Source organism: Nerophis lumbriciformis, linkage group LG11, assembly GCF_033978685.3.
Source record: "Nerophis lumbriciformis linkage group LG11, RoL_Nlum_v2.1, whole genome shotgun sequence".
NCBI lineage: Eukaryota > Metazoa > Chordata > Actinopteri > Syngnathiformes > Syngnathidae > Nerophis > Nerophis lumbriciformis.
This window is the reverse complement of record NC_084558.2, coordinates 18,551,128-18,578,327: the sequence shown is the minus strand read 5'-3', so window position 1 is coordinate 18,578,327 and position 27,200 is coordinate 18,551,128. Positions and strand designations below refer to the sequence as shown.

At 35.9% G+C, this 27,200-nt stretch overlaps 1 protein-coding gene across 3 annotated transcripts in view; it reads left to right on the top strand.

Annotated features, from left to right (window-relative positions):
- The window catches only part of LOC133610660 (growth arrest-specific protein 7-like), a 165,740-nt gene that overhangs the window by 87,699 nt on the left and 50,841 nt on the right, over nucleotides 1-27,200 (top strand). For 2 of the 3 annotated variants that reach the window (XM_061967144.2, XM_061967142.2), the window contains exons 4-6: nucleotides 204-277; nucleotides 16,641-16,694; nucleotides 22,375-22,464. In XM_061967144.2, coding sequence (XP_061823128.1) covers nucleotides 204-277; nucleotides 16,641-16,694; nucleotides 22,375-22,464 — 218 coding nt within the window. Of the gene's footprint in view, nucleotides 1-203; nucleotides 278-16,586; nucleotides 16,695-22,374; nucleotides 22,465-27,200 lie in introns of those variants that run through there. The other variant, XM_061967145.1, reaches the window with a different exon arrangement.

Here is a 27,200-nt window from a genome sequence, read left to right as displayed (position 1 = left end):
TTGAATTAATTATTAAATATAAATAAAAATAATATTAGTGATACTTATTAAATGGCAACGTGAGTGATTACTCATGAGTAAAATTTGGGAAAAAAAATGTGTATATATATTTATACATATTAAGACTTATTATATATGCATACTTATTTTGCAAGAAGACTAAACGGATATAAAATAAAATACTTCAATACTTGTGTCCACAGTGAATGGAGTGAATGGTGGGAGTTTGGAACATCCACACAACAGTCTGATCCGGAAAAGCAGTACAGAACCACAGGTAAACAGCTTATGCTTATATACAGTACTTCTCAACATCACAAAAAGTTCAAGAAATATATTTTATTTGTCTGCGAGACAAGCGGTAGAAAATGGATGGATGGATGTTCTTCATATGAATGATGATAATGCATTAATGATCTATTTACAAAAAGGTCACTTTAATTAAAGGGGTTGCTTGCAATCTTTACACAGATACCTAGAAAGTGTTAACTTTCCAAAGTTTTGCAAGCATTACCTGTATATCCCGCCCACTTATAGCTTTTAGTACGTAATGACGTAAATGTGCAATGTTACACGTGCACGTGCATTGCTTTCTTGAGTTTTATGTTACGAATGGGTCAAATGTCTGCGGAGGTCGTGTTTCCAAGATGCAGGGGGAAAAGGCAGGAGGCAGCTTGACGCTAAGAATGACGATTTCATCCGAAATACGAGGCACAATACAAACTCACTGAACTGCCAACTTAGCCTAGCATAGCGGCATGGCGTAGCAATGACAAAACTTAGCAAGTAGCATAAGGCCAAACGTAACTTGGCGCGGAGGGTGAAAAAGACTAATGAGGGCGCTGGAACAGATATAGACAATAAACTAAGGATAATATTACCAAACTAACCCTCAATACATGACCAGGTCAACAAGGTTTCTCATTGTATCCCAATGGGTTGAGTTTTTTTCTTGCCCTGATGTGGGATCTGAGCCGTTGTGGCTTGTGCAGCCCTTTGAGACACTTGTGTTTTAGGGCTATATAAAGAAACTTTGATTGATTGATTGATTGATTGAACAGGCCATGACGGTTTAGCTACAAATGTTAGCTATTATTATATGTATATTTTATCGTGACAACAATGTGACTGTTAGTTGCTTCTCTTGAACGCCAAACAAACTTCTTCTGACGGGCGACCAATTTTTATTCATTTTCATTTACTTGTGAAAAATATAGACAGTTTTAAAATGATGTATGTTGTGTTAAACCGCTAATGATAACATAAGCTAGCTGGTGGTATTTTTGTTATATTTTTTGGTGAAAAAATTTAACTTTAAACAGTTTGCGAACATCCCCTGTAAGCTGGTCTACTATAGGAGCAAATCATATTTTCAAAAATGGCACTTCAACACAAAATATCCTTAATGGATAAATACACAGAAAAAAATATGTTGTCTTTTCATGTTTAGAAATGTAAAAAAAATCAGTTACCGTATTTTTCGGAGTATAAGTCGCACCGGAGTATAAGTCGCACCTGCCCAAAATGCATAATAAAAAAGGAAAAAAACATATATAAGTCGCACTGGAGCCCGGCCAAACTATGAAAAAAACTGCGACTTAAAGTCCGAAAAATACGGTAATAGCATTTTGAATTTCAAACAACTTAATTCTAATGTAAATAGTTGCCGTTTAGGTTTCAATAATGCAGTTTCACATATTGAACTACAGAAAATGTTCACCTTGATTAAATAAGTAAAGTGTTTTAAAGACTCATATTAAAACAAACTGTAGGGAAGAGAGTAATTCCTTTATATTTAAACATCTCTTATGTTCATAATTTAGTGGCAAAACTCTAGTTATTGGGTTTATCAAGGGTTAGATCTTTTCTCAGCAGAACTTATGTCATTATGACAGAGGGTATACTGTATATTACCTGTACTTCTGCAAATCTAGAACCATTATTCATAATTAAAGGTTTTATTTATCATGATTGTTTTTTTTGTTGTTGTTGTTTGACAGGGCCTGAAAGTAGCGTACACTTTCACTTTTTGCGACAATGTTGCGAATTACGGTTTTTAAAAATAATCTATTTAGTGGGAGAATGTAAATACCTGGGCACAAATGCTAGAGCATACTTTGAAGGCAGTAAGAACTGCAGATTCAAATGGGGATGGAGTAAGTGAAATCGCATGACACACACACGTGATTTACTTCTAGGGATGTTAAGGTATCAAAATCTCACGATACAATCACAATATTAAGGTGACGGTACGATATTAATGCGGTATAAATTAAAATAAAAGCTTGGTAAAAATGCCATAGTGTGTAAAATGAAGTGGCAAGAATGTTTAGGATAAACACATGTACTGTAATTGAACACACATATAATGCTAAAATGTTCTAATCATATTTTTTACTGCAAACAAGTATTTCTAAGTGCAGATAATTGTACAGGAACATCTACTGTTTCAAGTAAATATTTGAAAGAATAACTCACAGTTGATGTCTTTAAAGTAACATTGAAAACATCCAGTGTAACAACAGTGGAATTTTTTTACATCAGTCGGGAAAATGTTAAATAAACTAACAATTTAACTTGTAATAATGTAAATACCTCACAAACTGATGTTTGGCTTCGCTGGCTTCAAATATCTTTTCAGTGTGACAATATATATATATGTGTATGTATATATATATATATATATATATATATATATATATATATATATATATATATATATATATATATATATATATATATATATATATATATATATATATACATATATATATATATATGTATGTATATATATATTGTCTTTATAATCCGTTTTGTCATTTAATTAACATTGATGTTCATCAACATTTAACATTGTCACGTTATCGATATATATATATATATATATATATATATATATATATATATATTTATATATATATATATATATATATATATACATATATACAGCCTGGCCCCCGGCCAAATTTTTTAACCTAATGCGGCCCCCGAGTCAAAATGTTTGGGGACCCCTGGTTTAAAGAATAGGCTCCAGCTCCTCTCCCCTGTGACATCAACATACAAGCAGTTGAAATATAGATGAAAGGATTGAGGATGTATCAAGTAGCTTTTTAGTTTACTCTTATTTCCCGCGTTTTAACTTTTTTTTTTGTGCTTTCACACAGTGCGGTGCACCGCGACCGTATGTCTCTGTGTTGCCTTGGAAATGCTTGAAACACAAGTGGCGCGCTTCGCTTTGCAGATTCCGGACTTTCTTACCACCGCCAAAGAGGTTATATTTTGGCCTGGGCTTGTTTTGTCTGTTTATCAGCAACATAACTCAACCAGTTATGGAATTTAATGTCCAAAAAATTGTCACAAATATGGCTCGCTATCTTAAACTTCATCTCCTCCATGGTCTCACAGTGAATGCAGTCTGCGCTCTCTTAAGGGTCTGTAACGCAAGGAAAGTAACGTTAAAGAAATTTCAAGCTGACTTTTCTCGTAATGATTCTTTTTCAACATTGGTACTCTCAGCTAAATATCATCTCTATTAAGATGAACTCAGGAGCTTATGTTTCAATGAAGATAATTACTAGTAATGTGTTTCCACATTAAACAGTCCCCTCCTTTCCTTTTAGAGATGCTGATGGCAATTAAAGCAGATTAATCCTTCCCACACTATCTGTTCCCGTGATCGTAATTAACAAGGCAATCTGGGTACTGCAGCTATATAACATCCACCCACCACTTGGTTTCACTTTGTCGCTTTGTTTTACTCCCTTCCTGCAGTCATTGAAACAACAACAATTGTCATCTGCATAGGGGACCTTTTTTTTCCTGTTTTAAATGTTTTTGCATGATTGAGGCGATGAAGTCACGCAATCTCTTCATGTTTTCTGTCATTTTTTGGCCCCCTCACACAATAATCTGAAATCAATGAGTAAATGGTCATGCTCTTCTTCAATCTTAATTGCTTCCAGAAGGTAATGTCTCATACATAACCACAGTTTTTAATAGTGAGCAACAAAGTATAATAATATCCAACATAGACTTTTTTGTAGTCTAATCAGTAGTCCTCAAAAAAAAAATAAAAAAAAAAATATATATATATATATATATATATATATATATACCGTATATTACCAAATAGTAGCCCGGGCGTTTATTTCACAAAATGGGGTCAGACCCCGGGCGGCTATTAGGACATGGGCGGTTATTTGCACAAGGCTTTTATTTATTTTTGCACCAGCCTGCACCAGGCCATTATTTGGTTACAATGGTTAGTGTCCAGTATTTTTTTTCGTACTAAAAACTTTAAATGTAAAAGCTAATGTAAACATACAAACAAAAAAACAAGACTATCAAAAGACAAGAGATCAACAAGGCCTCAACATGACAGTAGTGCAACAATTGTCAAATAGAATACAAATACTAAAAATAAATAAACTTTTTAAATAAAGCAGCCTACCGGGAAAAATAAAATTATGGTACCAAGTACTCAAGTATAAAACCCACCATCAAAACAGAACAATAATACTGTCACTGTCCTTTGCCTTAATGCGGATCATTTTGCGGGACACACGGTGGTTCAGTCCACGAACGTGATGTATCCACTGACACAAATTAGCATCAAGCTTGTCGCTCACTTTCTTCCTACCTCCACCAGATAAGCGAGCCCGTTTTCCATCGATTGCCGACTGAGATTGTAGTTCTCCCTTTTTTTGTTTCCATTCTCGTACACGTTTTGGGTCAACGTTAAACTGCCTGGCCGCTGCCAAACCAGAATTCTGCTCCGCTTACTTCACAACCGCTAGTTTGAACTTTAAGTCAAACTTTCTGTTCTTCCCCCTTAAAGTATTCCCGTCCATCAGTTGTGGTGTACCGGTATCCTGTTCATTCAACTCACTGCTGCTGTTGCTTGCCATGTTGAAACTTTTCCTCGTGGGTTTGTTGTTGTCGTTGAGTGTGTGTTACGCTATATGCGGTCACCCATTGCAATATGTTGATTACCCAGAATCCCCACATAACGTCTGCTGTTACCGTAATGACCAGAATTATTGCACCTTTGCTTTTCCTTTTAGCTTATAAATTGGGTTTAATGAAGTCAATATGATTTTAATCTAAATTATGCAAATAACAGCCCATGGGCGGCTATTTGGACATAGGCGTTTATTAGGAAGAGGCGTTTAATTCACAAAATGGGGTCAGACCCCGGGCGGCTATTAGGACATGGGCGGTTATTTGCACAAGGGCGTTTATTTGGTAATATACGGTATATATATATATATATATATATATATATATATATATATATATATATAATTTTTTTTTTTTTTTAATATTTCTGGTTCCTACATTATATATCAATATAGATCAATACAGTCTGCAGGGATACAGTCCTTAAGCACACATGACTGTATTTTTTTATGACAAAAAATAAAATAATTCCAAACCCCATGTTACGATCCGCTGCACGGATCATAGTTTGTTTATGTTTCTCGTCACATATGTTTTCAGCACATTTGATTTTGTTTGTGTTCAGTTGCCATGTCAGCTGATTACTTTCACCTGCCTCTGGTTAGTGTTCGGGACGCGCACCTGTTGCCCGGGCACTAATCAGAGGGCTATTTAGTCTTTGCTCTGGCCTCACTCTGTCTGGCTTCGTAGTTTGTTCTCACACAAATGATGACGACGATTATTTACTGTTTCTTAGCTACTAGTTCTCACGCTAGGCTCTTTTGGTTTGCTAGCTCCCACGCTAGCCCTTTTGTTTATTCATCATATTATTTATATTTAAAATAAATCATTTTTCCTACCTGCAAGCTGTGTCCGAAGCCGTCTGCATCCTTGGGAGAACCACACCCGCATCACTATGCGACCACGACGTCACACCCCAAACCCCCTCAACCTCCCCCCCCGGGTCCGTGGGACAAATTTTAAAGCGTTGACCGGTCCGCAGTTACAAAAAGGTTGGGGACCACTGGTCTACATAACATATAATGGTGGTTCTTTGGTCAACTATTTGCATTATTATGTTTTACAGACCATTTTGAAGCTGCTTTCTGACCGTTTCTTTAGGATGCACCATTTTGTAGGCGGTCTTATTTACGTGCCTCCACTTTGACTGCATCTTCTCCTCGTCCGCACTGTTGTAGTTTTTACCGCTTCCATATGGAGTCTACTGACAGATATATACACTGCTTTGTATTAGAAATGGCAACAGCAGAGGATAGCGAAAAAGAAGAAGCTTATTGACTACAACGTCGCACTACAATGGCGGACTCGCTGACGTTACATGTTGGAAAAACATTGCAAATTTCAAACGACTCCTTTAGAGGAAGTATGAAAAAAGGCAAGATTGTTTTATAAATATCTCTGCCATGCCTCTATAGTTTATGTTCACATTTTCAGGACATATGCAGATCCCAAATACACAAAAAAAGGCATTATAAGGTCCCCTTTAACACAAAGTACAAAGAAGAAGAACCATGATAAACATTCTGAAGTTATTTCATCCATCCATTCATTTTCTAGATAATCTTATTTATCTCACCATATGAAATATAACTTACTTCACTAATGATTATTTATTTATGTATTTATTTATTTATAATGTTATTAGTTATGGAGTATATTGTGAATAAATTGAGAACAGGAAGTGAACAAAAGTTTTAGCAACTGATATGTAAAGGAAAAGGGGTAAGATTAAATAAGCACTGCTTATTTAAGCACTGATATTTTAATTTTTTCTATTAAAGGTTAAGTTTGGATCCGATTTGGACAACATTTGGTTTTATATCAGATGTTCTGACCCAGCATCACAAAGTACGTTTAGTTCTTACTGATTAAAAAACATAGATCTATATCTGTCAGTTAGTCAGTCAGTCAGTAAAATAATTAGCAAAATAACAAAAAAATATTATGGGTGGATTTTTATAAAACTTGGAAATGAGATAAGGAACAATTGATTCTCCTGTTTGCATTTAAGTGTTTTTAAGCGCTTAAAGTTACACACGTTTCTCTCATTGGTATTCTCTCATGCAGTCTACGGACATGCCCTCGCCGTTTAGATTCGGCAAAAGTACCTAAGTTTGGATTGAAGGCGGAAATTGCCGTGACACGTTTTGTCTTGGTTGTGATAAAAGTGTGGAACATGTAGTTTTACAAACGTATGTGAATGTCTTGGAGATTCATGAAAAGACAACACTTGAAATTGGATAAGGCTGTATCAATCCGGCAGTGCTTGTCACGTGAACATCTGTCACCATGATGATATAGTGTGTATGCACGCTAAAACAGCTTCTTCATCCCGGATAGATTTGAATAATTAACTGTCGATGAAATGTTGTTTCAATTGTTATAATAACCACCCTGATGTTATTTGTAACATTAAGGGTTCTGTTTAGTACAAATATTTGTCAAGCCATGACGTGTCAAGAGGGGCTTAAACAGCTGCTTGTGTCTGTCCTTGTGCATAGAACGTGACAATTTGATATTAACTGACAAACAAATCTGTCAAATAATTGATAGATGCTACATTATTTTAGTATTTTCTATAAAATAGTCACATAGTTCAATGATCCAGCATGGTCCTGATGAAACTGTTGCATGTGTTGAACGTCTGGAGTACCAGGTTGTCCAACCATTTCAAGTGATCACAATAGATTTGATAATTTTCTGGAAGTATATTTTATCATTTTACTGCTTCCAAACTTTTGGTATAATATAATGTTTTACCTTCTTGGGGCGCTGGACTTCTACCAGCCTCAGAGGCACATAAGAACAAAAGTACTGGAACACCCACATTTGAAGGCCTGCTCTGCCCAAAGTGTGCATCTTGGATGAAGGCGCATTGAATGCAGCATTTTTTTTTTAATATAGGTACATTTTGCTGCATGTTTGAAAACATAGCAAAACCGCACAGGTTATGAGCATGATAACATGAATGTGCAGTAAATGAGAGTGTCTCTGTGGAGAAAGCCATGTTGTACACACAAAAAAAACGTCATTTAAACAAAGGTGGCCTGCACTACTTTTTAATTTTGCTTGCAGTCTTAGTAGATCACACGCAACACACCCACTAATAGAACACACAATTTTATATTTTGCACACGCTGTTTAGCGTGTGGTATTTGGATCTTAGTAGATCGGTCCCTAAGTTGTTAATGGGTGAAAACAAAAATATATGTTAAAATGATGAAATGAACAAAAATGTTATGATTGTAAATATATTAACAATACAGTTATTTATAAAAAGCTACAAAACTACAATGAAAAGTCATTGACAGGTATTTCGACTATTCCCTATGAGTTGCATTAATTGACATAAAGAAGTCATAATATACTACATTAATGTTTGTATTTGCAAATGTTGAGTATACAGTTATTTATGACTGTCCTGTACTAGGTTCATAAACAATTACAGTATATCAAACATTATATTACAAAATGAGGTTATTTAAGGTTTATAACGCTTTAATATGTTGAAATAACTGCTTTTAAAATGTTTAAAAAGTGGGGGACTGAGTTATTTTATATACTGTACATATATAATACAATACTATGCATTACAATACTGTATAGACCAGGGCTATTTAACTAGCATCCCAGGGACCAAATACGGCCCTGGAATGACACCATACAGGCCCCTGAGTTCAGTTCAAAACTTAAGAGACAACATTTTTGCAGCAAAATCTTAAAAACACTAAATTGCTCCTGTTGAATAGAGGAACTTGGACCACTGTCAACACATTGACAGATCTTTGCATTGACATTTCAACCTTGCTAGCAAATGTAGAACACTGGGGTCCAAACTTGTGATTTACATAAATGAAGCGTTCCTCAAGGCACCCCTTTAAGTCCTCTCCTTTTTGGCATTCACACTTTTTTTTTTCATAATGTGATTTATCTAAGGTGTTGCTGTAGTTTACTTCAGATACAGTCAGTAGTCCTTTGTGCAACTTTTTTAGGTAAACCAGTGGTCTTCCTTTAGGTTCCAATCGAGGTCCTCTCTTTTTCATCATTCGGGTTATTCAGCTGGTAGCCCGCGAGTCCAGTTCAAAAATCTTGTGAGGGATTTACATTTTTTCAGCAGATTCTTAAAACATGTAAAGTGCTGTCATAAAGATGATTTTAAACTATTTTTTTTGCATAATGAGTGCTCCTGTAACAAAATAAATAGACCAAAATCAAATGCCTACTGTAGATAATATACATAATAAGAATAATTGTGATCGGAGAAGTACGGCACCCGGTCCTTAGCTTTCTGGATATGTGGGCCCAAAAACAGTCAAATATCCCTAGTAAAGACACTACAAACATAGTACATTATAAAATAGAATAGAATAAATATTTATTGTCCACCGAGGTGGAAATTTTGTATATGGCTCATTAACACAGACAGACAGCACTAAAATACAAACATTGTCTTATATAAAACATATACCGTAAACTACAGACTACGAGCCGCCACTTTTTTCCTACATTTTGAACCCTGCGCTATATAAGACGGAGCGGCAAATTTATGGACTTTTCTTTGCTGGCGGCAATAATAAAAAAAATAGTTAAAACAAGCAAAAACACTGAAAATGTGTTTTATTGTTTGTGCTATGGCGCCATCTTTTGGACAAGTTCGCTCCTTGCAGGCGCTGCAGTGTCCTTCCATATACTGGTAGTTTCAACCGGTAGTGCAGTGCCATTCAGTCTTCCAGCCGTCCATAGTGTTTCTACTCGTATGGATTCTTTTTTCATCACTCCAAGCAAAATTTGTAAGTCTTACAATGTAACTAAAACTGTTCATATTTACTAAATCGTCATTTGTGATGTCTGTAGGAGTGTTTTCATGCATATGTGTACGTGCTATGTAATGACGCTAGCGTTGTTAGCATTAGCTAATATGCTAACACGTTTACGAGGGTCTGTGTTAGTATTATTAACTTACAACGCCATTCTTTTTGTGTTGTTTCAGTTTCACAAATTCCTCAGTAAATTCACCAAAACATCACCGTGGAGTTATTGAGTCTGTTTCGGTTTGTAGAGCAGCAACTTGAGGGTTCCTGGTTCTATCTCCAGCTTCCGCCATTGTAGTCACGTCTGTTGAGCAAGACACTTCCCTCTTGCTCCGAATGAGTTGTGGTTAGCGCCTTTCATGGCAGCTACCACCATCAATGAGAAAGGACGCAAAAGAAAAACGCTCCACTTCTGTACCGGAGTTTTTGTTAAGTCTGAAGATTTTGACCACTGATTTGTGATCACAGCCACAGGAGAGTCACCTGGCATCTTCGATCTGATATTGGTCAGTTGAGAGGCACAGATACGCTGAAATAAGGCGAGTTGGAAGAGCCGTTAGCCTCAAGCCAACGGCGCCTTGCCGCAGTTCAAAGCGGTTGCCTGGCAACCAAAAGCTACGGCGAGTTTACAGCTGTTTTAAAGTGATCCCGACGTCGCAGAGTGATATAAGTTGACAGGCTGACACCCAAAATTTATCTCTGAACGGCGCAAGGTACGAAATTGTTGAAAAAACAAGTTAAAAGTACCGCAAGTTGCTAAAGAAGTAACTGCCGTTAAGACATAAGAGGCACTGACGTCATCGACTGCCGCGATGCCAAAAGGTAAAGGAAAGACTGAACAAGATTTGAGGCTGGATACAGGACATGATGGGAATCAACAAGAGATACTACAAAAACTATTCCATGAATTTAAAGAAGAAATGAAAGAAGAATGGAACTACACGGTGGAGGGATGGAAAGAAGAAATGAAAGAAATGAAAGAAGAACACAGACGAGATGTGAAAAGTCTGCAGCAATGTATAGAAAGTCTGCAATCTCACAAAACCATCAGAAATAATGAAGCCACTGAAATGGGCAAACAAATAAAGATCCTTCAAGAAGACAACAACATGCTGAAGAATATCATAGATGGAATGGATCAGGATAAACGGATGAATGATATCATCGTGACAGGGCACCGAATTAAACCAAGATCCTATGCGAAAGCTGTGAATAATGAAGGTGAACCAGATGAAATGGATATGGTCTCAGCAGAACAGCAAGTGGTCAACTTTCTACAATCAAAAGAAATTGAAATTGACATTAATACCATCGAAACATGCATCCCACTGAACGGAAGAAACAACAACGCCACTCCAGTCGTGCTCGTGAAACTTGTAAACAGAAAATCTAAAATGGCATTGCTGAGACAGGGAAAGAAGCTGAAGGGAACAAATGTGTACATGAATGAGCATCTCACAAAACGTAATGCTGGAATCGCCAAGAAAGCACGCGACTTAAGAAAGCAGGGAAAAATCCAGGGAACTTGGAGCGCCAACTGTAAAATCTACATCAAGCTGAATGGAGGTCCAAAAGCAAGAGTACTTGCTGTCCATGACATCAAGGACCTGGACAATTTTAAAAGTCTACACAGCTTCCACAACAACGATGATAATGGACTCTGACAGAAAACAAGCACCTAAATTCAGCATCAACACTACTATGTTCCAAGGGACGACTAAACAAGAGGACCTAGATTCAGAAATGCATCCACCTACACTTATAGAGATTATTGAAACAACATCAAAGATTGTTGAACAAGAAAACATGGAACTAAAAAATTTCTGCAACAAAGATCACAAAAACCAGGATTTGGAAAATCATATAGATCCAGATACAAATTTTTTCTCCCACTTCAGTAATAATTGTTTTTATTATACGGATGATCAATATAACAGCAACATTAAATGTGATAACAAATTGTCAATTATTCATTTTAATAGCAGAAGCTTGTATGCAAACTACAACAATATTAAGAACTTTTTGGAACACATCAACGAACCCTTCAAAGTGATTGCTGTCACGGAAACATGGATTGATGATAAAAAAAGGAATAGATTTTGATCTGGATGGATATGAACTAAACTACATCAACAGAAACAACAAAAATGGAGGAGGAGTAGCTGTGTACGTGATGAAGAACCTGAACTACAAAGTGGTAAAAAACATGTCATTTGCTATAGATAATATCTTAGAATGTATAACAATTGAAATATGTCAGGAAAAAAGCAAAAACATATTCATCAGTTGTATATATAGATCACCTAAGTCAAGTATAGAAACATTTGAAGAATGGATCAAGGCTACTTACATGGACAATGGGCAAAGAATAATTTTCTTATGTGGTGACTTTAATATTGACTTATTGAACCCTAACAAGCAAAAGTCTATTGATGACTTCATTGATACAATGTACAGCATCAGTTTATATCCTAAAATCACAAAGCCAAGCAGAATTACAGGACACTGTGCCAGGCTTATTGATAATATTTTTACCAATGATTTTGATAATAACACTACAAGTGGTCTACTTATAACCGATGTTAGTGATCATCTGCCAGTTTTTACAATATATGATGGAAACTACAAGAAGAACATGGAAGACAAAAGGACATTTCGAAGACTGTGCACAGAGAAGAGGATGATTGCTTTCAAAATTGAGCTACAAAAGCAAGATTGGGACAATGTGTACAATGAACATGAGGTTGATGAAGCATATGAACATTTCTTAAACAAGTTCATAATACTTTATAACAAACATTGTCCATGGATACAACTCAGTAATAAGCAGAGAAAGAATAATCAACCATGGATGACAAAAGGATTAAAAAATGCTTGTAAGAAGAAGAATACACTATATAGGAAATTTATAGCACAAAGAACTACAGAGGCAGAAATTAAGTACAAAAAGTATAAAAACAAGTTAACATACATACTACGATTATGTAGAAAAGAATATTACAGTGAATTATTGGACAAGAACAAAACTAATATGAGAGCAACATGGGGCATCCTCAATAGCATTATTAAAAATGGCACTAAGAGGGACTACCCTCAATACTTCTTAGACGGAAATAAAAAAAATGACAACATAAAGGAAGTAGTTGAAAGTTTCAATAATTATTTTGTAAATATTGGACCAAAATTGGAAGAAATGATTCCAGACCCAGTTTCAATTGAGGACTATAATGATACCATAGAGCGAAATCCCACCTCCATGTTCCTCAGTAATGTGACACAGGAGGAAATAGTTACAATCGTGAAAAAATGTAAATCCAAGACTTCAACTGATTGTAATGAAATTGATATGGAAACGATAAAAAAGGTTATTGAAGAGATCTCAGGACCATTAATGTATATTAGTAACCTATCATTTCAAACAGGTATATTTCCAAACAAAATGAAAATAGCTAAAGTTGCACCAATTTACAAGACTGGCGACAAACATCAATTTACAAACTATAGACCTGTTTCCTTACTTCCACAATTTTCTAAAATCATTGAAAAACTGTTCAATAACAGATTAGAGAGTTTCATAAATAAAAATAGAATACTCGAAGAAAATCAATATGGATACAGAGCTAATGTTTCAACTTCGATGGCTTTAATTGAAATTACAGAAGAAATTACCAATGCTATAGATAATAAAAAATGTGCGGCAGCAGTTTTTATGGATCTAACTAAAGCATTTGACACAATTAATCACAATATTTTAATCAAAAAACTAGAACGATATGGCATCAGAGGGTTAGTCTTAAACTGGATAAGAAGTTATCTAATGAACAGGAAACAATACGTGAAGGTAGGCGAACACACCTCTACAACGTTAAATATATCCTGTGGTGTACCTCAGGGATCAATACTAGGACCTAAATTATTCAATCTATATATAAATGACATTTGTAAAGTTACAAAAGATTTAAAGTTAGTATTATTTGCGGATGATACAACAGCGTTTTGTTCAGGAGAGAACACACAGAAGATACTACAAATAATAACAGAAGAAATTAACAAATTAAAAAGATGGTTTGACAAAAACAGACTATCGTTGAATCTCAGTAAAACTAAAATAATGCTATTTGGTAACAGTAGAAGAGAAAGTCAAACACAAATACAAATAGACGGAATAGAATTTGAAAGAGTAAATGAAACCAAATTTCTAGGTATAATGATTGATGATAAATTGAACTGGAAATCTCACGTAAAAAATATACAACATAAAGTAGCAAGAAACACGTCAATAATGAATAAAGCAAAACATGTTCTAGACAAAAAATCACTTCATATTCTCTACTGCTCACTAGTGTTACCATATCTGAGTTATTGTGCAGAAATATGGGGAAATAATTACAAAAGTACACTTCATTCATTAACGGTGTTACAAAAAAGATCAGTTAGAATAATACATAATGTTGGATATAGAGAACACACAAATCCTTTATTTATTGAATCAACGATTCTGAAATTCTACGACATAGTGAATTTGCAAACAGCTAAAATTATACACAAAGCAAACTATAACCTGCTACCCAAGAATATAAAACAATTCATCTCAAAAAAAGAGGAGAAATATAATCTCAGGGAGAAATGTAATTTAAAACATTTGTATGCACGTACAACACTTAAGACCTTCAGTATATCAGTATGTGGAATTAAATTATGGAATGGATTAAGCAAAGCAATCAAACAATGTACTAATATGATCCACTTCAAGAAACTCTTCAAACTTAAAGTGTTTACAAAGTACAAAGAAGAAGAACCATGATAAACATTCTGAATTTATTTAACTCATCCATTCTTTCACTCACAAAATAATCTTACTTATTTCAACATATGAAATGTAACTTACTTCACCAATTATTATTTATTTACTTATTTTATTGTGATTACTTATGGAGTATATTGTGAATAAATTGAGAACAGGAAGTGAACAAAAGTTTTAGCAACTGTTATGTAAAAGAAAAGGGGTAGGATTAAATAAGCTCTGCTTCTTCCTACTCCTTTTCGAACATGTTGAAAAGAGAAACTGGAGATTGTGATGTATCATGTTGTATACTTGCATGTTTGAAATAAACTCAAACTCAAACTCAATGTGTGTGTGAATGGGTGAATGTAGAAATAGTGTCAAAGCACTTTGACCTTGAAGGTAGAAAAGCGCTATACAAGTATAACTCATTTACCATTTACCATTTGTGTTTGATCAGCCGTTTTACTGCAGTGTTACAAACATCGTTTGGATACAATTAAGGTATGTAAATAAAAATTTACAAGATTGTTCTCAGTAAATAACTCATTTGGCAACATACAGTCACGATCAAAAGTTTACATACACTTGTAAAGAACAAAATGTCGTGGCTGTCTTCAGTTTCCAATAATTTCTACAACTCTTATTTTTTTTGTGATAGAGTGACTGGAGCACATACGTGTTGGTCACAAAAAACATTCATGAAGTTTGGTTCTTTTATGAATTTATTATGGGTCTACTGAAAATGTGACCAAATCTGCTGGGTCAAAAGTATACATACGGCAATGTTAATATTTGGTTACATGTCCCTTGGCAAGTTTCACTGCAATAAAGCGCTTTTGGTAGCCATCCACAAGCTTCTGGCAAGCTTCTGGTTTAATTTTTGAACACTCCTCTTGACGAAATTGGTGCAGTTCAGCTAAATGTGTTGGTCTTCTGACATGGACTTGTTTCTTCAGCATTGTCCACACGTTTAAGTCAGGACTTTGGGATGGCCATTCTAAAACCTTAATTCTAGCCTGATTTAGCCATTCCTTTACCACTTTTGGCGTGCGTTTGGGGTCATTGTTCTGTTGGAACACCCAACTGCGCCCAAGACCCAACCTCAGGGCTGATGATTTTAGGTTGTCCTGAAGAATTTGGAGGTAATCCTCCTTTTTCATTGTGCCATTTTAAAGTACAAGTTCCATTGGCAGCAAAACAGGCCCAGAGCATAATACTACCACCACCATCCTTGACGGTAGGAATGTTGTTCCTGGGATTAAAGGCCTCACCTTTTCTCCTCCAAACATATTGCTGGGTATTGTGGCCAAACAGATCAATTTTTGTTTCATCTGACCACAGAACTTTCCTCCAGAAGGTCTTATTTTTGTCCATGTGATGTCAGATGAAACAAACATTTAGCTGTTTGGCCAAACTTCATGAATGTTTTTTGTGACCAACAAGTACCGGTATGTGCTCCAATCACTCTATCACAAAAAAATAAGAGTTGTAGAAACTATTGGAAACTCAAGACAGCTATTACATTATGTTCTTTACAAGTGTATGCAAACTTTTGATCGCTACTGTATACATCTACAGGTTATAGTCCGGTGTGGCTAATATATGGAAGAAAAAAAAATCACCTAAAATTTAGTGGGCGCAGCTTGTATCCCGGTGTGCTGTATAGTCCAGAAAATACGGTAATAGACACAATAAGAACAGAGGTAGGAATTAACGTCAAGATAAATTAAGATCCAAAAAAGTGTGACAAAAGTTACATGAAGGACAAAAACACAAACGACAGCAACACTCAAAATCATGAAAAAGCTTTACACTGCTCAACCCTGTCCGCGCACACACACACACACACACACACACACACACACACACACACACACACACACACACACACACACACACACACACACGCACACACACAGTAGCAAGAGCAGCAAGAGCACCAGTTAGAAGCTAACGGAGCTCACCACCAAAACAACTGTGCTAGTGTGTATATGTGTGTGAGTGTGACAGTGTGTGCATGTGCAGGAGTCATGTCTGACATGGAGGATGGAGGCTTTGACGGACTGTCTCTCCTCTCTCTACAGTGTCCGGGATCAACGTCGCCCACCAGGAAACAGAACAAGGAGACCACAGTGACGGTGAGTGGGAACACTTTCCATGAACTACTCTTTAGCCTCTTCAGTAGATGTGAAAGGTCACATTTAATACCAAGAGGGGAGCCACATTTCTTTTCATCTCACATTCTTTGGAAAGAATGCCAATACTCCTGTTGGGAGCTTTTTTTTTTCCTTTCGAGACAAATGCATCTGTATTATATCAACTATAAATTACAAATCGTCGGTGTGGGCATCACGTCTTCCACTGGGCCTGTAAAGAAAACAAATTATACAGTTTGGTGACTGGAATTCTGTCTGAAGTCTTTCATGTTTTTTATGCTTGTGTAGACATGCACATTGGCATCATCCTATGCAGCATCCAGATGGTTTTTCCACTGTACAAAAACCGTTGTGATATAATAGAGTCCTCCTTACTGTGTTTCTTATCAATATGATCATTTAAAAATGCATGTCAGTGCTTCCATAGCAACCAGGGTGTAGGTATTGATAGCACATGGCTATCATTGGAGCCATAGGAACAACAGATGAGGAAAAAATGCATAAGCTGACCATGTTATAAGTCGTGGTGGTTGTTATTTTACATCTCAAGTTTCAAACACAGTGATATGAAAAAGAAAAATGACAGTTTTATATTGTCACATCCTGTACTGCCTCTCACTTAAAATGAGATCCTGGCTTTAAAAAGAAGTATTGCAGACTGGGAGCGAAGCTACAAATCTGAGGCAGAACATCCTTTGATGTAACAGACATGGCAGTAAATCAGCAGGGCTTTGGCTGAAACTCCGCATATGCATCAAACAAAGTCCATGTGGTCAGCTCAGTGACGAAAGGCGTACTCACACTAGGCCATTTGTACCGTGCTGAGTTTGGGCACGATTCTCCCTCCCTCAGCTGGCCCTTGCTTACACTGAACATACGTACTTCAGACAGTTTTCTTGTCCTGTCAATTATATTCTATTACTGCAATTTTTCCAACTTTGGTGATTATTTCCAGTCTTACTTTCTAGTGGTTTTCAATCAACTATTTTGTCCTGTTACTTGTGATATGCCATGACGAGGGATGTAACGATATTAAAATCTCACGGTACAATATTATCACAGTATTAAAATGGAACTGCACTTTTTTGGGGAATTTTGCCTTTCGTTCACATTATGTAAGAGAAGAACACATATGTTTTTTTCCTTTTTTTATGCATTTAAACAAGTAAATAAATGCCATCAAAAGTCTGCTTACAATGGAGCCTCTGGCAGTCGCTCTATTTTTCCTTTAAAGCACTCTAAAAACATCCAAACACCTCTACCAATGTTTTAAATACACGCCATAAGTATATATGTAATGTAGTAACAGGCACATTTACAGTATAATAACTAGGGATGTCCGATAATGCCTTTTTGCCGATATCCGATATTCCGATATTGTCCAACTCTTTAATTACCGATACCGATATCAACCATATATACAGTTGTGGAATTAACTCATTATTATGCCTAATTTGGACAACCAGGTATGGTGAAGATTAGGTACTTTTAAAAAATAATAATAAAATAAGGTAAATAAATTAAAAACATTTTCTTGAATAAAAAAGAAAGTAAAACAATATAAAAAACAGTTACATAGAAACTAGTAATAAATGAAAATTGGTAAAATTAACTGTTAAAGGTTAGTACTATTAGTGGACCAGCAGCACGCACAATCATGTGTGCGTACAGGCTGTATCCCTTGCAGACTGTATTGATATATATTGATATATAATCTAGGAACCAGAATATTCCATCCATCCATTTTCTACCGCTTATTAATACCCTTTTGGGGTCGCGGGGGGCGCTGGAGCCTATCTCAGCTACAATCGGGCGGAAGGCGGGGTTCACCCTGGACAAGTCGCCACCTCATCGCAGGGCCAACACAGATAGACAGACAACAGAATATTAATAACAGAAAAAAACAACCCTTTTGAGTGAATGAGTGTGAATGAGTGTAGATGGGGGAGGGAGTTTTTTTTGGTTGGTGCACTAATTGTAAGTGTATCTTGTGATTTTTATGTTGATTTAATAAAAAAAAACAAAAAAAAACAATACCGATAATAAAAAAACCCGATACCGATCATTTCCGATATTACATTTTAACGCAGGCCGATATTATCGGACATCTCTAATAATAACATGAAATATTTATGTATTTTGACCATTTTAAGCATTAATTTCAAAAACTTATCACAATGTTCGCTTATTCCTTCAACAACATCACTGATTATTACTCACTGCAGACTTCATGAGAGCCAACAAACATAACAAAGCAATGTATGCTGTCATCAGGATGCCGACTGATGGGATGTTGTTATATTCCTGTTTAGATGAAGAATGACTCATAATCCTAGCAAGAAAAAAAAGGAAGGTGGAACCAAGCGTCTTTTTGTGTCTTTCTCTACATATCCGGGTCTAAATTGGCTATTTAACTGTTGTATTTATTGTGTTGTTTTCTATTTTAATTATTGATATTATTACTATTATTTTCTCAACGATACGTTTTTATTAACTTATTAATGTATTGTTTATATTATTTATGTTTTACTTTACATGTACTTAATCATATGTTTCATACTATTTTTTAGATAGGGTTAATTTTAGTTATTCTCCAGTGTGATTGCGTCAAAAGGTGGCGTTTTTCCTCAAATTCTCAGTGCCTACCATGTTTTGTTTTTATTTTGTTGTTGTCAACAGTCTGTGTGTGTGTGTGTGTGTGTGTGTGTGTGTGTGTGTGTGTGTGTGTGTGTGTGTGTGTGTGTGTGTGTGTGTGTGTGTGTGTGTGTTTGTGTTTTATTTTCTTTTTTTGTGTGTAGAGCACTTTGTGTTTGCCACTTGCCTGTGTATTAAAAGTGCTATATAAATAAAGTTTGATTGATTGATTAACCACAGTTGACCAATTTATTGGATTAAGTCCTGATCCTTCTACTGTCCAGGTGAGGGACAATATTTATAATCTACAATAAACTTTCACAAGCTCCGAGGCGAGAAAGCAGCTCACCAGCTGATAATGTCAACATAGCAGCATCAAGCTTGTCAGCTCTCTGTGACAATGCACTGCTAAAAATAGTTTGTCTGGGTTAGCGCTTATAATAACAATATCTCTAATACTTGGTTAAAATTCAGGTCACGACATGTAAATGGTGTATTGTTGACGCTTTTTGGATGATTTTTAGAGGGTTTTATGGGCGGAAAAGAGGACCTTCCATTGGCTCCATTGAAAGCAAACTTTTATTTACGAGTTAGAATGCATTCAAAAAAATACATCCGTCTTCTTGTATCTCATAATGATTGTGAACGATTGGCAACATTTTAAAAAAGTGCATTTCCCCTTTAAGACCAAGGCACGATATTATTGTATTTATAGAGAACAATTTGTACACAAGTCAATTCAAAGTGCTTTACAGAAAATTCAAAGAAAGCAAAAATAAAGATATCAAATTATAATTCAAAGCATAATCAGAAAATACAATAATGTTAAAAACAGTCTTAAATAATTAAAATCAATCAAATACTGTAAATAAAATACTTTCAGTTGTTATATGCACAATTCAATAAAAGTGTTTGCAGCTTGGATTTCAACATTGCCAACTGGGGACGGCGTGGCGCAGTTGGAAGAATGGCCGTGCCAGCAACCTGAGGGTTCCTGGTTCAATCCCCAACTTCTACCAACCTCGTCACGTCTGTTGTGTCCTTGAGCAAGACACTTCACCCTTGCTCCTGATGAGTCGTGGTTAGGGCCTTGCATGGCAGCTCCCGCCATCAGTGTGTGAATGTGTGTGTGAATGGGTGAATGTGGAAATAGTGTCAAAGCGCTTTGAGTACCTTGAAGGTAGAAAAGCGCTATACAAGTATAACCCATTTACCATTTAACTTTGAGGCCCATCCGACATATTCAGGAAGACCATTCCAGATATTAGGAGCATAAAACTGAAACGCAGTTTCACCATGTTTGGTCCTGACTCTGGCCATAGTGTGTAAAATGAAGTGGCTGTAATATGTATGATAAACACACTTCTTGTAATCAAACACAAACATAATGCTCAAATGTTTTAATCATATTATTACTAAAACAAGTATTTTTTTTAAGTGCAAAGAATTGCGCAGAAACATCCACTGTCTACTTTTTTTACCTTCAGAGAAGCTGTGTCCTCACAGTGGACATTTTTTATATCAGTTTTGAAAACGCAGTTTCTCGGAAAAGTGAAGACACATTTTAACTTTTTAATCATGCAAATACCTCATAAATAGATGTTTATCTTCTCTTGCTTCATCTTTTCTGGGTGACGGTAGCTTATCAAGTAGTTCAGTGTGCAGCAGATGCTTTCCTCGGCACGGTGCGCTTGGAACGCTTTATTACCGTTAGCAACATATCTTAAAAAAATTTTTTTTTTAAATAAAATATCAATAAAAATATGATTCAAACAAAATTTGTTAAATGCTCGCCTCAGCCGCGAGTACTCGCTGTCCCTCTTGCCTAAACGCCGCACTGAGTTTCAGGACGGGGAGACTATCAGAAGTACCGAAACAAGCTCGCTAGTTAGCAAACAATTTGTTGTCGCCTCCGTTGACGACTGTCTTCTTTGCTGTTAATCATATGTGGATGATTACAATCCGAACACTGTTAGTTCCAAACCAGTTTTTGACGTGGCGGATGTAAACAGAGGTCACAACCTCAGGAAGTGTATGACCCGAGGAAGCGTGGCTACAGGATTAAGTTGCTAAATGGGAAACGTTTTCTGAGTTCCTTGCATGCTTGTTATAGAATTTCACATTACATTACTACAGTTAGTAAATGAACTACGTCAAAACACCAAAAGGTATCTGGTACATTGGATGGGACATAGATAGATAGATAGATAGATAGATAGATAGATAGATAGATAGATAGATAGATAGATAGTACTTTATTGATTCCTTCAGGAGAGTTCCCTCAGGAAAATTAAAATTCCAGCAGCAGTGTACAGAATTGATATCAAATTTAAAAGGTAAGTAAATAATGGGGGTATAAATGGAAATAAAATAGAAAAATATTACTATAAGAATAAAAATAAAAAGCAACAATAAGAATCAAAATATAACAGTAAAAATAAGAAAATAACAAGAGAAACTAGGCAGTAGTGACCATGTTATGAAAATGTATTGCACTGTTTTTGTTGCAGTTTATTTCAGTATTGTTATTGTTTTGCATCCCCTGTCATCCTAGTTCTCTCCCCCCTCTCCCTCCAGAGAGGAGTTGTACAGTCTGATGGCGTGTGGGACAAAGGAGTTTTTTAGTCTATTAGTCCTGCACTTGGGATGAAGCAGTCATGTAAGTGTCAAAAAGACAGCCAAAAGAGGTTGGCAGATGAGAATACATCTAAAGGTAAAATATTGTGTAGAAATGCAATCCTGATTTTCAGAATGTTCTTCTGGGGTTTGCATGGCAGCACTTTGTGCGGATAAAAATGTTCCTCTTTTTTTCCTCAATGTTCCTCTATTTTTCTCAAAGTGTGCGCACATACCTAATTTATGCAACCTCACTTCCAGCCGGTAGTTTGGCCCTGTTTCAACTATTTTTGGAATGCCTTAAAAAACCTTAAAGGCATTCCTAAACTTTTTCCAAGTTGTGTTGGTATAAACAGCACATTTATCTGCCCTCTTTGTGATGCTCTCTCTCTCTCTCTGTCTCCATCTTCAGATTAATTGTGTGACTTTCCCTCTGCCTGCCTCCATGCCAGAACAGCAGCTGCTTAAGCCAAATGAATGGAGTTACTGTGACTACTTTTGGGTGAGTGTACAATCATATTTTAGATCATAGAAAGGTGTGATTTGTAAATGATGCAGATTGGGGTTTTTTTCTGAAGCACAATCACCATGGTTGTTTGGTTGGTTGTACAATTTGTGAGGCAAAAACTCTAAATACATTAAAAATGCTCTTGCAGTAATAGATTTTACGTCCATTTTAATGCCTTAATATTATGTAAAGCTCACTCTCTAATTTCAAGTAAGATAAATATTAAGTGTTTGTAATATTTACATCCAGGAATAAACTTTTACACATTGTATGCTTCACATTTTGAATAATTTCGATGTAACAGTTTGTGTAGGACTGGACCCTGCAGGCGGCATTGGTAGAATTGGCAAATTTACATTCGATAAAGACCAGCTCATGCAAAATAGATCCATAGATCAAACACAAATATCAGGTGGGAATAAAAATTATGGTGCCTGGAAATAACCAAAAGATATGCACTGCGGAAGAATTACTTAACCGTAAGAGACAAAACTGGAGGGGAACAAGTGGCATGGAAGACTTCATCCTGCAGCAACTGCTGTGCTTTGGAACAACATTAGTTGGGAAGGTGTGTCTTGTTGCTCCACCCCGCACAGGAAATTAAATTAGTATGAATAACTAATTTGTATTTGGCATTTTTATATAATGAATTATCTACTTTTATTAGATTAAATTGTTTCAAAAATTTCTGAATACAATTTACATAGTTTATTAATTTTGTGAATATACAGTCGTGGTCAAAAGTTTACATACACTTGTAAAGAACATAATGTCATGGCGGTCTTGAGTTTCCAATAATAAAAATGATAGAGTGATTGGAGCACATACTTGTTGGTCACAAAAACATTCATGAAGTTTTTTTTTTAATGAATTTATTATGGGTCTACTGAAAATGTAACCAAATCTGCTGGGTCAAAAGTATGCATACAGCAAAGTTAATATTTGGTTACATGTCCTTTAGCAACTTTTACTGAAACCTTAATTCTAGCCTGATTTAGCCATTCCTTTACCACTTTTGACGTGTGTTTGGGGTCATTGTCCTGTTGGAACACCCAACTGCGCCCAAGACCCAACCTCTGGGCTGATGATTTTAGGTTGTCCTGAAGAATTTGGAGGTAATCCTCCTTTTTCATTGTCCCATTTACTCTCCGTAAAGCACCAGATCTATTGGCAGCAAAACAGGCCCAAAGCATAATACTACCACCATCATGGTTGACGGTAGGAATGGTGTTCTTGGGATTAAAGGCCTCACCTTTACTCCTCCAAACATATTGCTGGGTATTGTGGCCAAACAGCTACATTTTTGTTTCATCTGACCATAGAACTTTCCTCCAGAAGGTTTTATCTTTGTCCATGTGATGTTAGATGAAACAAAAATTTAGCTGTTTGGCCACAATACCCAGCAATAAGAGTTGTAGAAATGATTGGTGTTTACATGTGTATGAAAACTTTTGACCACGACTGGGGAACTAACTACAAGTGTGAACTACATTCGTTAACCGTGTTACAAAAAAGATCAGTTAGAATAATACATAATGTTGGATATAGAGAACATACAAACCCTTTATTTATTGAGTCAAAAATATTAAAGTTCGGTGATTTGGTAAAATTGCAAACAGCTAAAATGATGTACAAAGCAAACTACAACCTGCTACCAAAGAATGTACAACAATTCTTCTTAACTGAAGAGGAGAAATATAACCTTAGAGGAAAAAATAATTTAAAACATTTATATGCACGTACAACACTTAGAACTTTTAGCATATCAGTATGTGGAATTGAATTATGGTATGGATTAAGTAAAGAAGTTAAAAATTGTACTCATATGATCCAGTTTAAGAGGTTGTTCAAAATAATAGTGCTTACAAAGTACAAAGAAGAAGAATTATGAGAAATATTTCCAACCTTATTGGAAATAAGATATTCTTCATCTCAGTATGTTAATAATGACTGAATTAATTAATTAAATATTACAAAACTGTTGTGTATACTAATTCATAGATGTTATTTTATAATATAAAAAGATCAGTAAATGATTCTGTATATTTGTAAACGCTCTGAAGTGGGAAAGGGGTAGGATTAAATAAGCTTTGCTTCTTCCTACTCCTTTTCAGGCATGATGTAAAATGAAATGATATGAAATTGTGTGATGTATTATGCTGTAAGTGTGTTCATGTTCGAAATAAACTAAAGAAAGAAAAGAAAGAAAGAAAGAAATATACATTTACAAAATGAAAACATCCTTATAATAGCTAACTGCATTCTTTGAAAAACGTTTCAACAGATAGGCTCCAGCAACTCCCACGACCCCGAACGGGACAAGCGGTAGAAAATGGATGGATGGAATTATGAGTGATAAGCTTGGTTCAATTGGATTGTTTAGTTAATATTCAATGTTCATGGAGCCCTGACACTCTGAGAATCAGTGTCTTTTGTGGAATATACCAAATAGCCTGGCAGGATAATAGATTGCATCCCCATTGCGAGACAGCACATTCCAGGTGGCCTCTGCTTCTCTGTGTTTGGAAGTTCCCTGCAGTGTAATCTCTTCCACGTGTTACGTGTTGTGCAAACATTCTGCAGCTTTGAGCATAGAGATAACACAGTGGAGTAAACTAAGACAAAATATGTATTATCCTCAATTCAACAAATACATTGCTACAGCCTGCATAGTTATGTTCTTAACATTAACTGACAGTTATGTGTAATGTTAAATAGATGTTCTGCATTCGGAAGTTAAAATGAATTTTAAGTTTCAGTAACTTGATAACAATCTTTTGACCCATTTTGACTTAATTTCAAGTTCCCATTCCGTCCCACTTTACTTGACTAGATTACACCAGAGACACAATTAAAGTATATTTTCAAGTGAGTATCGTATCATTATCGAAAACATTATGCAGACTGCAGGTAGACTAAAGAGGCATCTTTTCTATGCTGGATTTATGTTAGGTGACACATGAAAATATATTTTTATGAGTAAGTTGCACAACTACATAAAGCTAAAAATAAGCAATGTAATGCAATTAGGGCTGTCTGCGACTAAGGAGTTTCATAGTCAAACTTGATTAGCTAACGTTTGCCCATCTTCGACAATCAGTCTAATCAATGTTTTTGTTTTAAAGAGAAATAAAACAGATGATATGTAGTAGTGTTTACTGACTGGTCACTAGGTGTGACTAACATCACATGGAAGTGCTCTATTACATATTCATGAATATTCCAAAGTTAAGGTACAGTAAGTATAAAAGGAATACAGTCTTTCATTAAAATTAACAAAATAAAGATATCATTTGTGACTTTTTCCACCTCAAAAAAAGGCTAAACCAGAGTCTGCGAGGTTCTTGGATCATGTCGCGCAGCACCAAGAACACATCATACTTGACTAAATAGTCGTAACAACATTTCTGTAGGAGAACTACACAGTTTCCAGCTAGTCCCACGGGAGTGCGGTGGCACCGCGAGCACCGTGTGTTCGCAGCCCGTCCTGACTAGGGATGCAACGATTATAGATTTTGACTGCACAACTTTAGTTTGTGTAATATTCACGGTTTCACGATAATCACAATTATTTATGCATTGATTAATTTCACAACAAAACATGTATAAAATCACATATTCTTTGGAGATTTTTATGTTATTTATTACTGTCGGAAATATGTTATCAAATAATAACATTATAATAACAGTACAAAAATAATAAATATAAACACAAATATTATTATCAATACATAAATTCATTACTAATTGTAATATTGATTTAAGACTAAGATTAACTCTCCCACAATGTAACATTGTGGGAAATTAACTCAAGTGTTATTGTCATCAACTGTCATCCATGCTTATTTATTCATTTTTAATCCTCTTTTTTATGAGGTGGTAATAATAAATGGAATGCACATCATTAGATCCCTTGGTATACTGTTGTAAATGACATAATTTAACTCAGTTATGTCTTACCTTTACTTTGTCCTGTAAAACTCAGTGGTGATCCCGCAAAAGCTGCCCCATATTGGACCCTTTAGCCGCAACTTGCTTTTGGCAGGTTTGGCAAATAGGTGAGCTATCATCATCAGATTTCTGATGGGGCTATAGCCCCTCCTAGCCTCGGTGTAGCGCTGTCCTTTAGGGCGTGCTCTTCTGGTGTAACTTTGTTTTCGTTCTGTGCAGATTGCACCGATAACGTAACAGCATAATGTCTGTTTATAGCAGGGCTTCTCAAAGATTTTCTGTTTCGCGCCTCCGAGGAAAAAGAAAATATTTTGCGACCCCCACCGTGCCTATAAAGAGTATAATTTGTCTATAAAATTGTTATTACTATACCTCTGCATAACATTGTAAGCTTATTAACACTAAAGGAATCAACACACTGGTCTGTCCTCGTCTCCCATCATGGTTACAGTGAAGCCAAGTGCTACATTCTCTTCATCATATTCTGGTACGGCAAAAAAAGCATGTTCCCCGAGGTCACATGCGGCACGCCTGGCATCACACCGCGCCCCCCTTGGGGGGCCTGCCCCACTATTTGAGAAGGACTGGTTCATAGCGAGTGAGGAGGACTGAAACACACAGTATTGTGGAGCCATTTCGATTAAATGACCTTTTAATCACGGTTAATAGTAAAACCGTTTAATCGCTGCATCCCTAGTCCTAACTACCATTAATCATATCCTCTATGTAGAAATAACCTCCCAACACACTATTAGTAAAATATTATTGTTCAGAGGAAT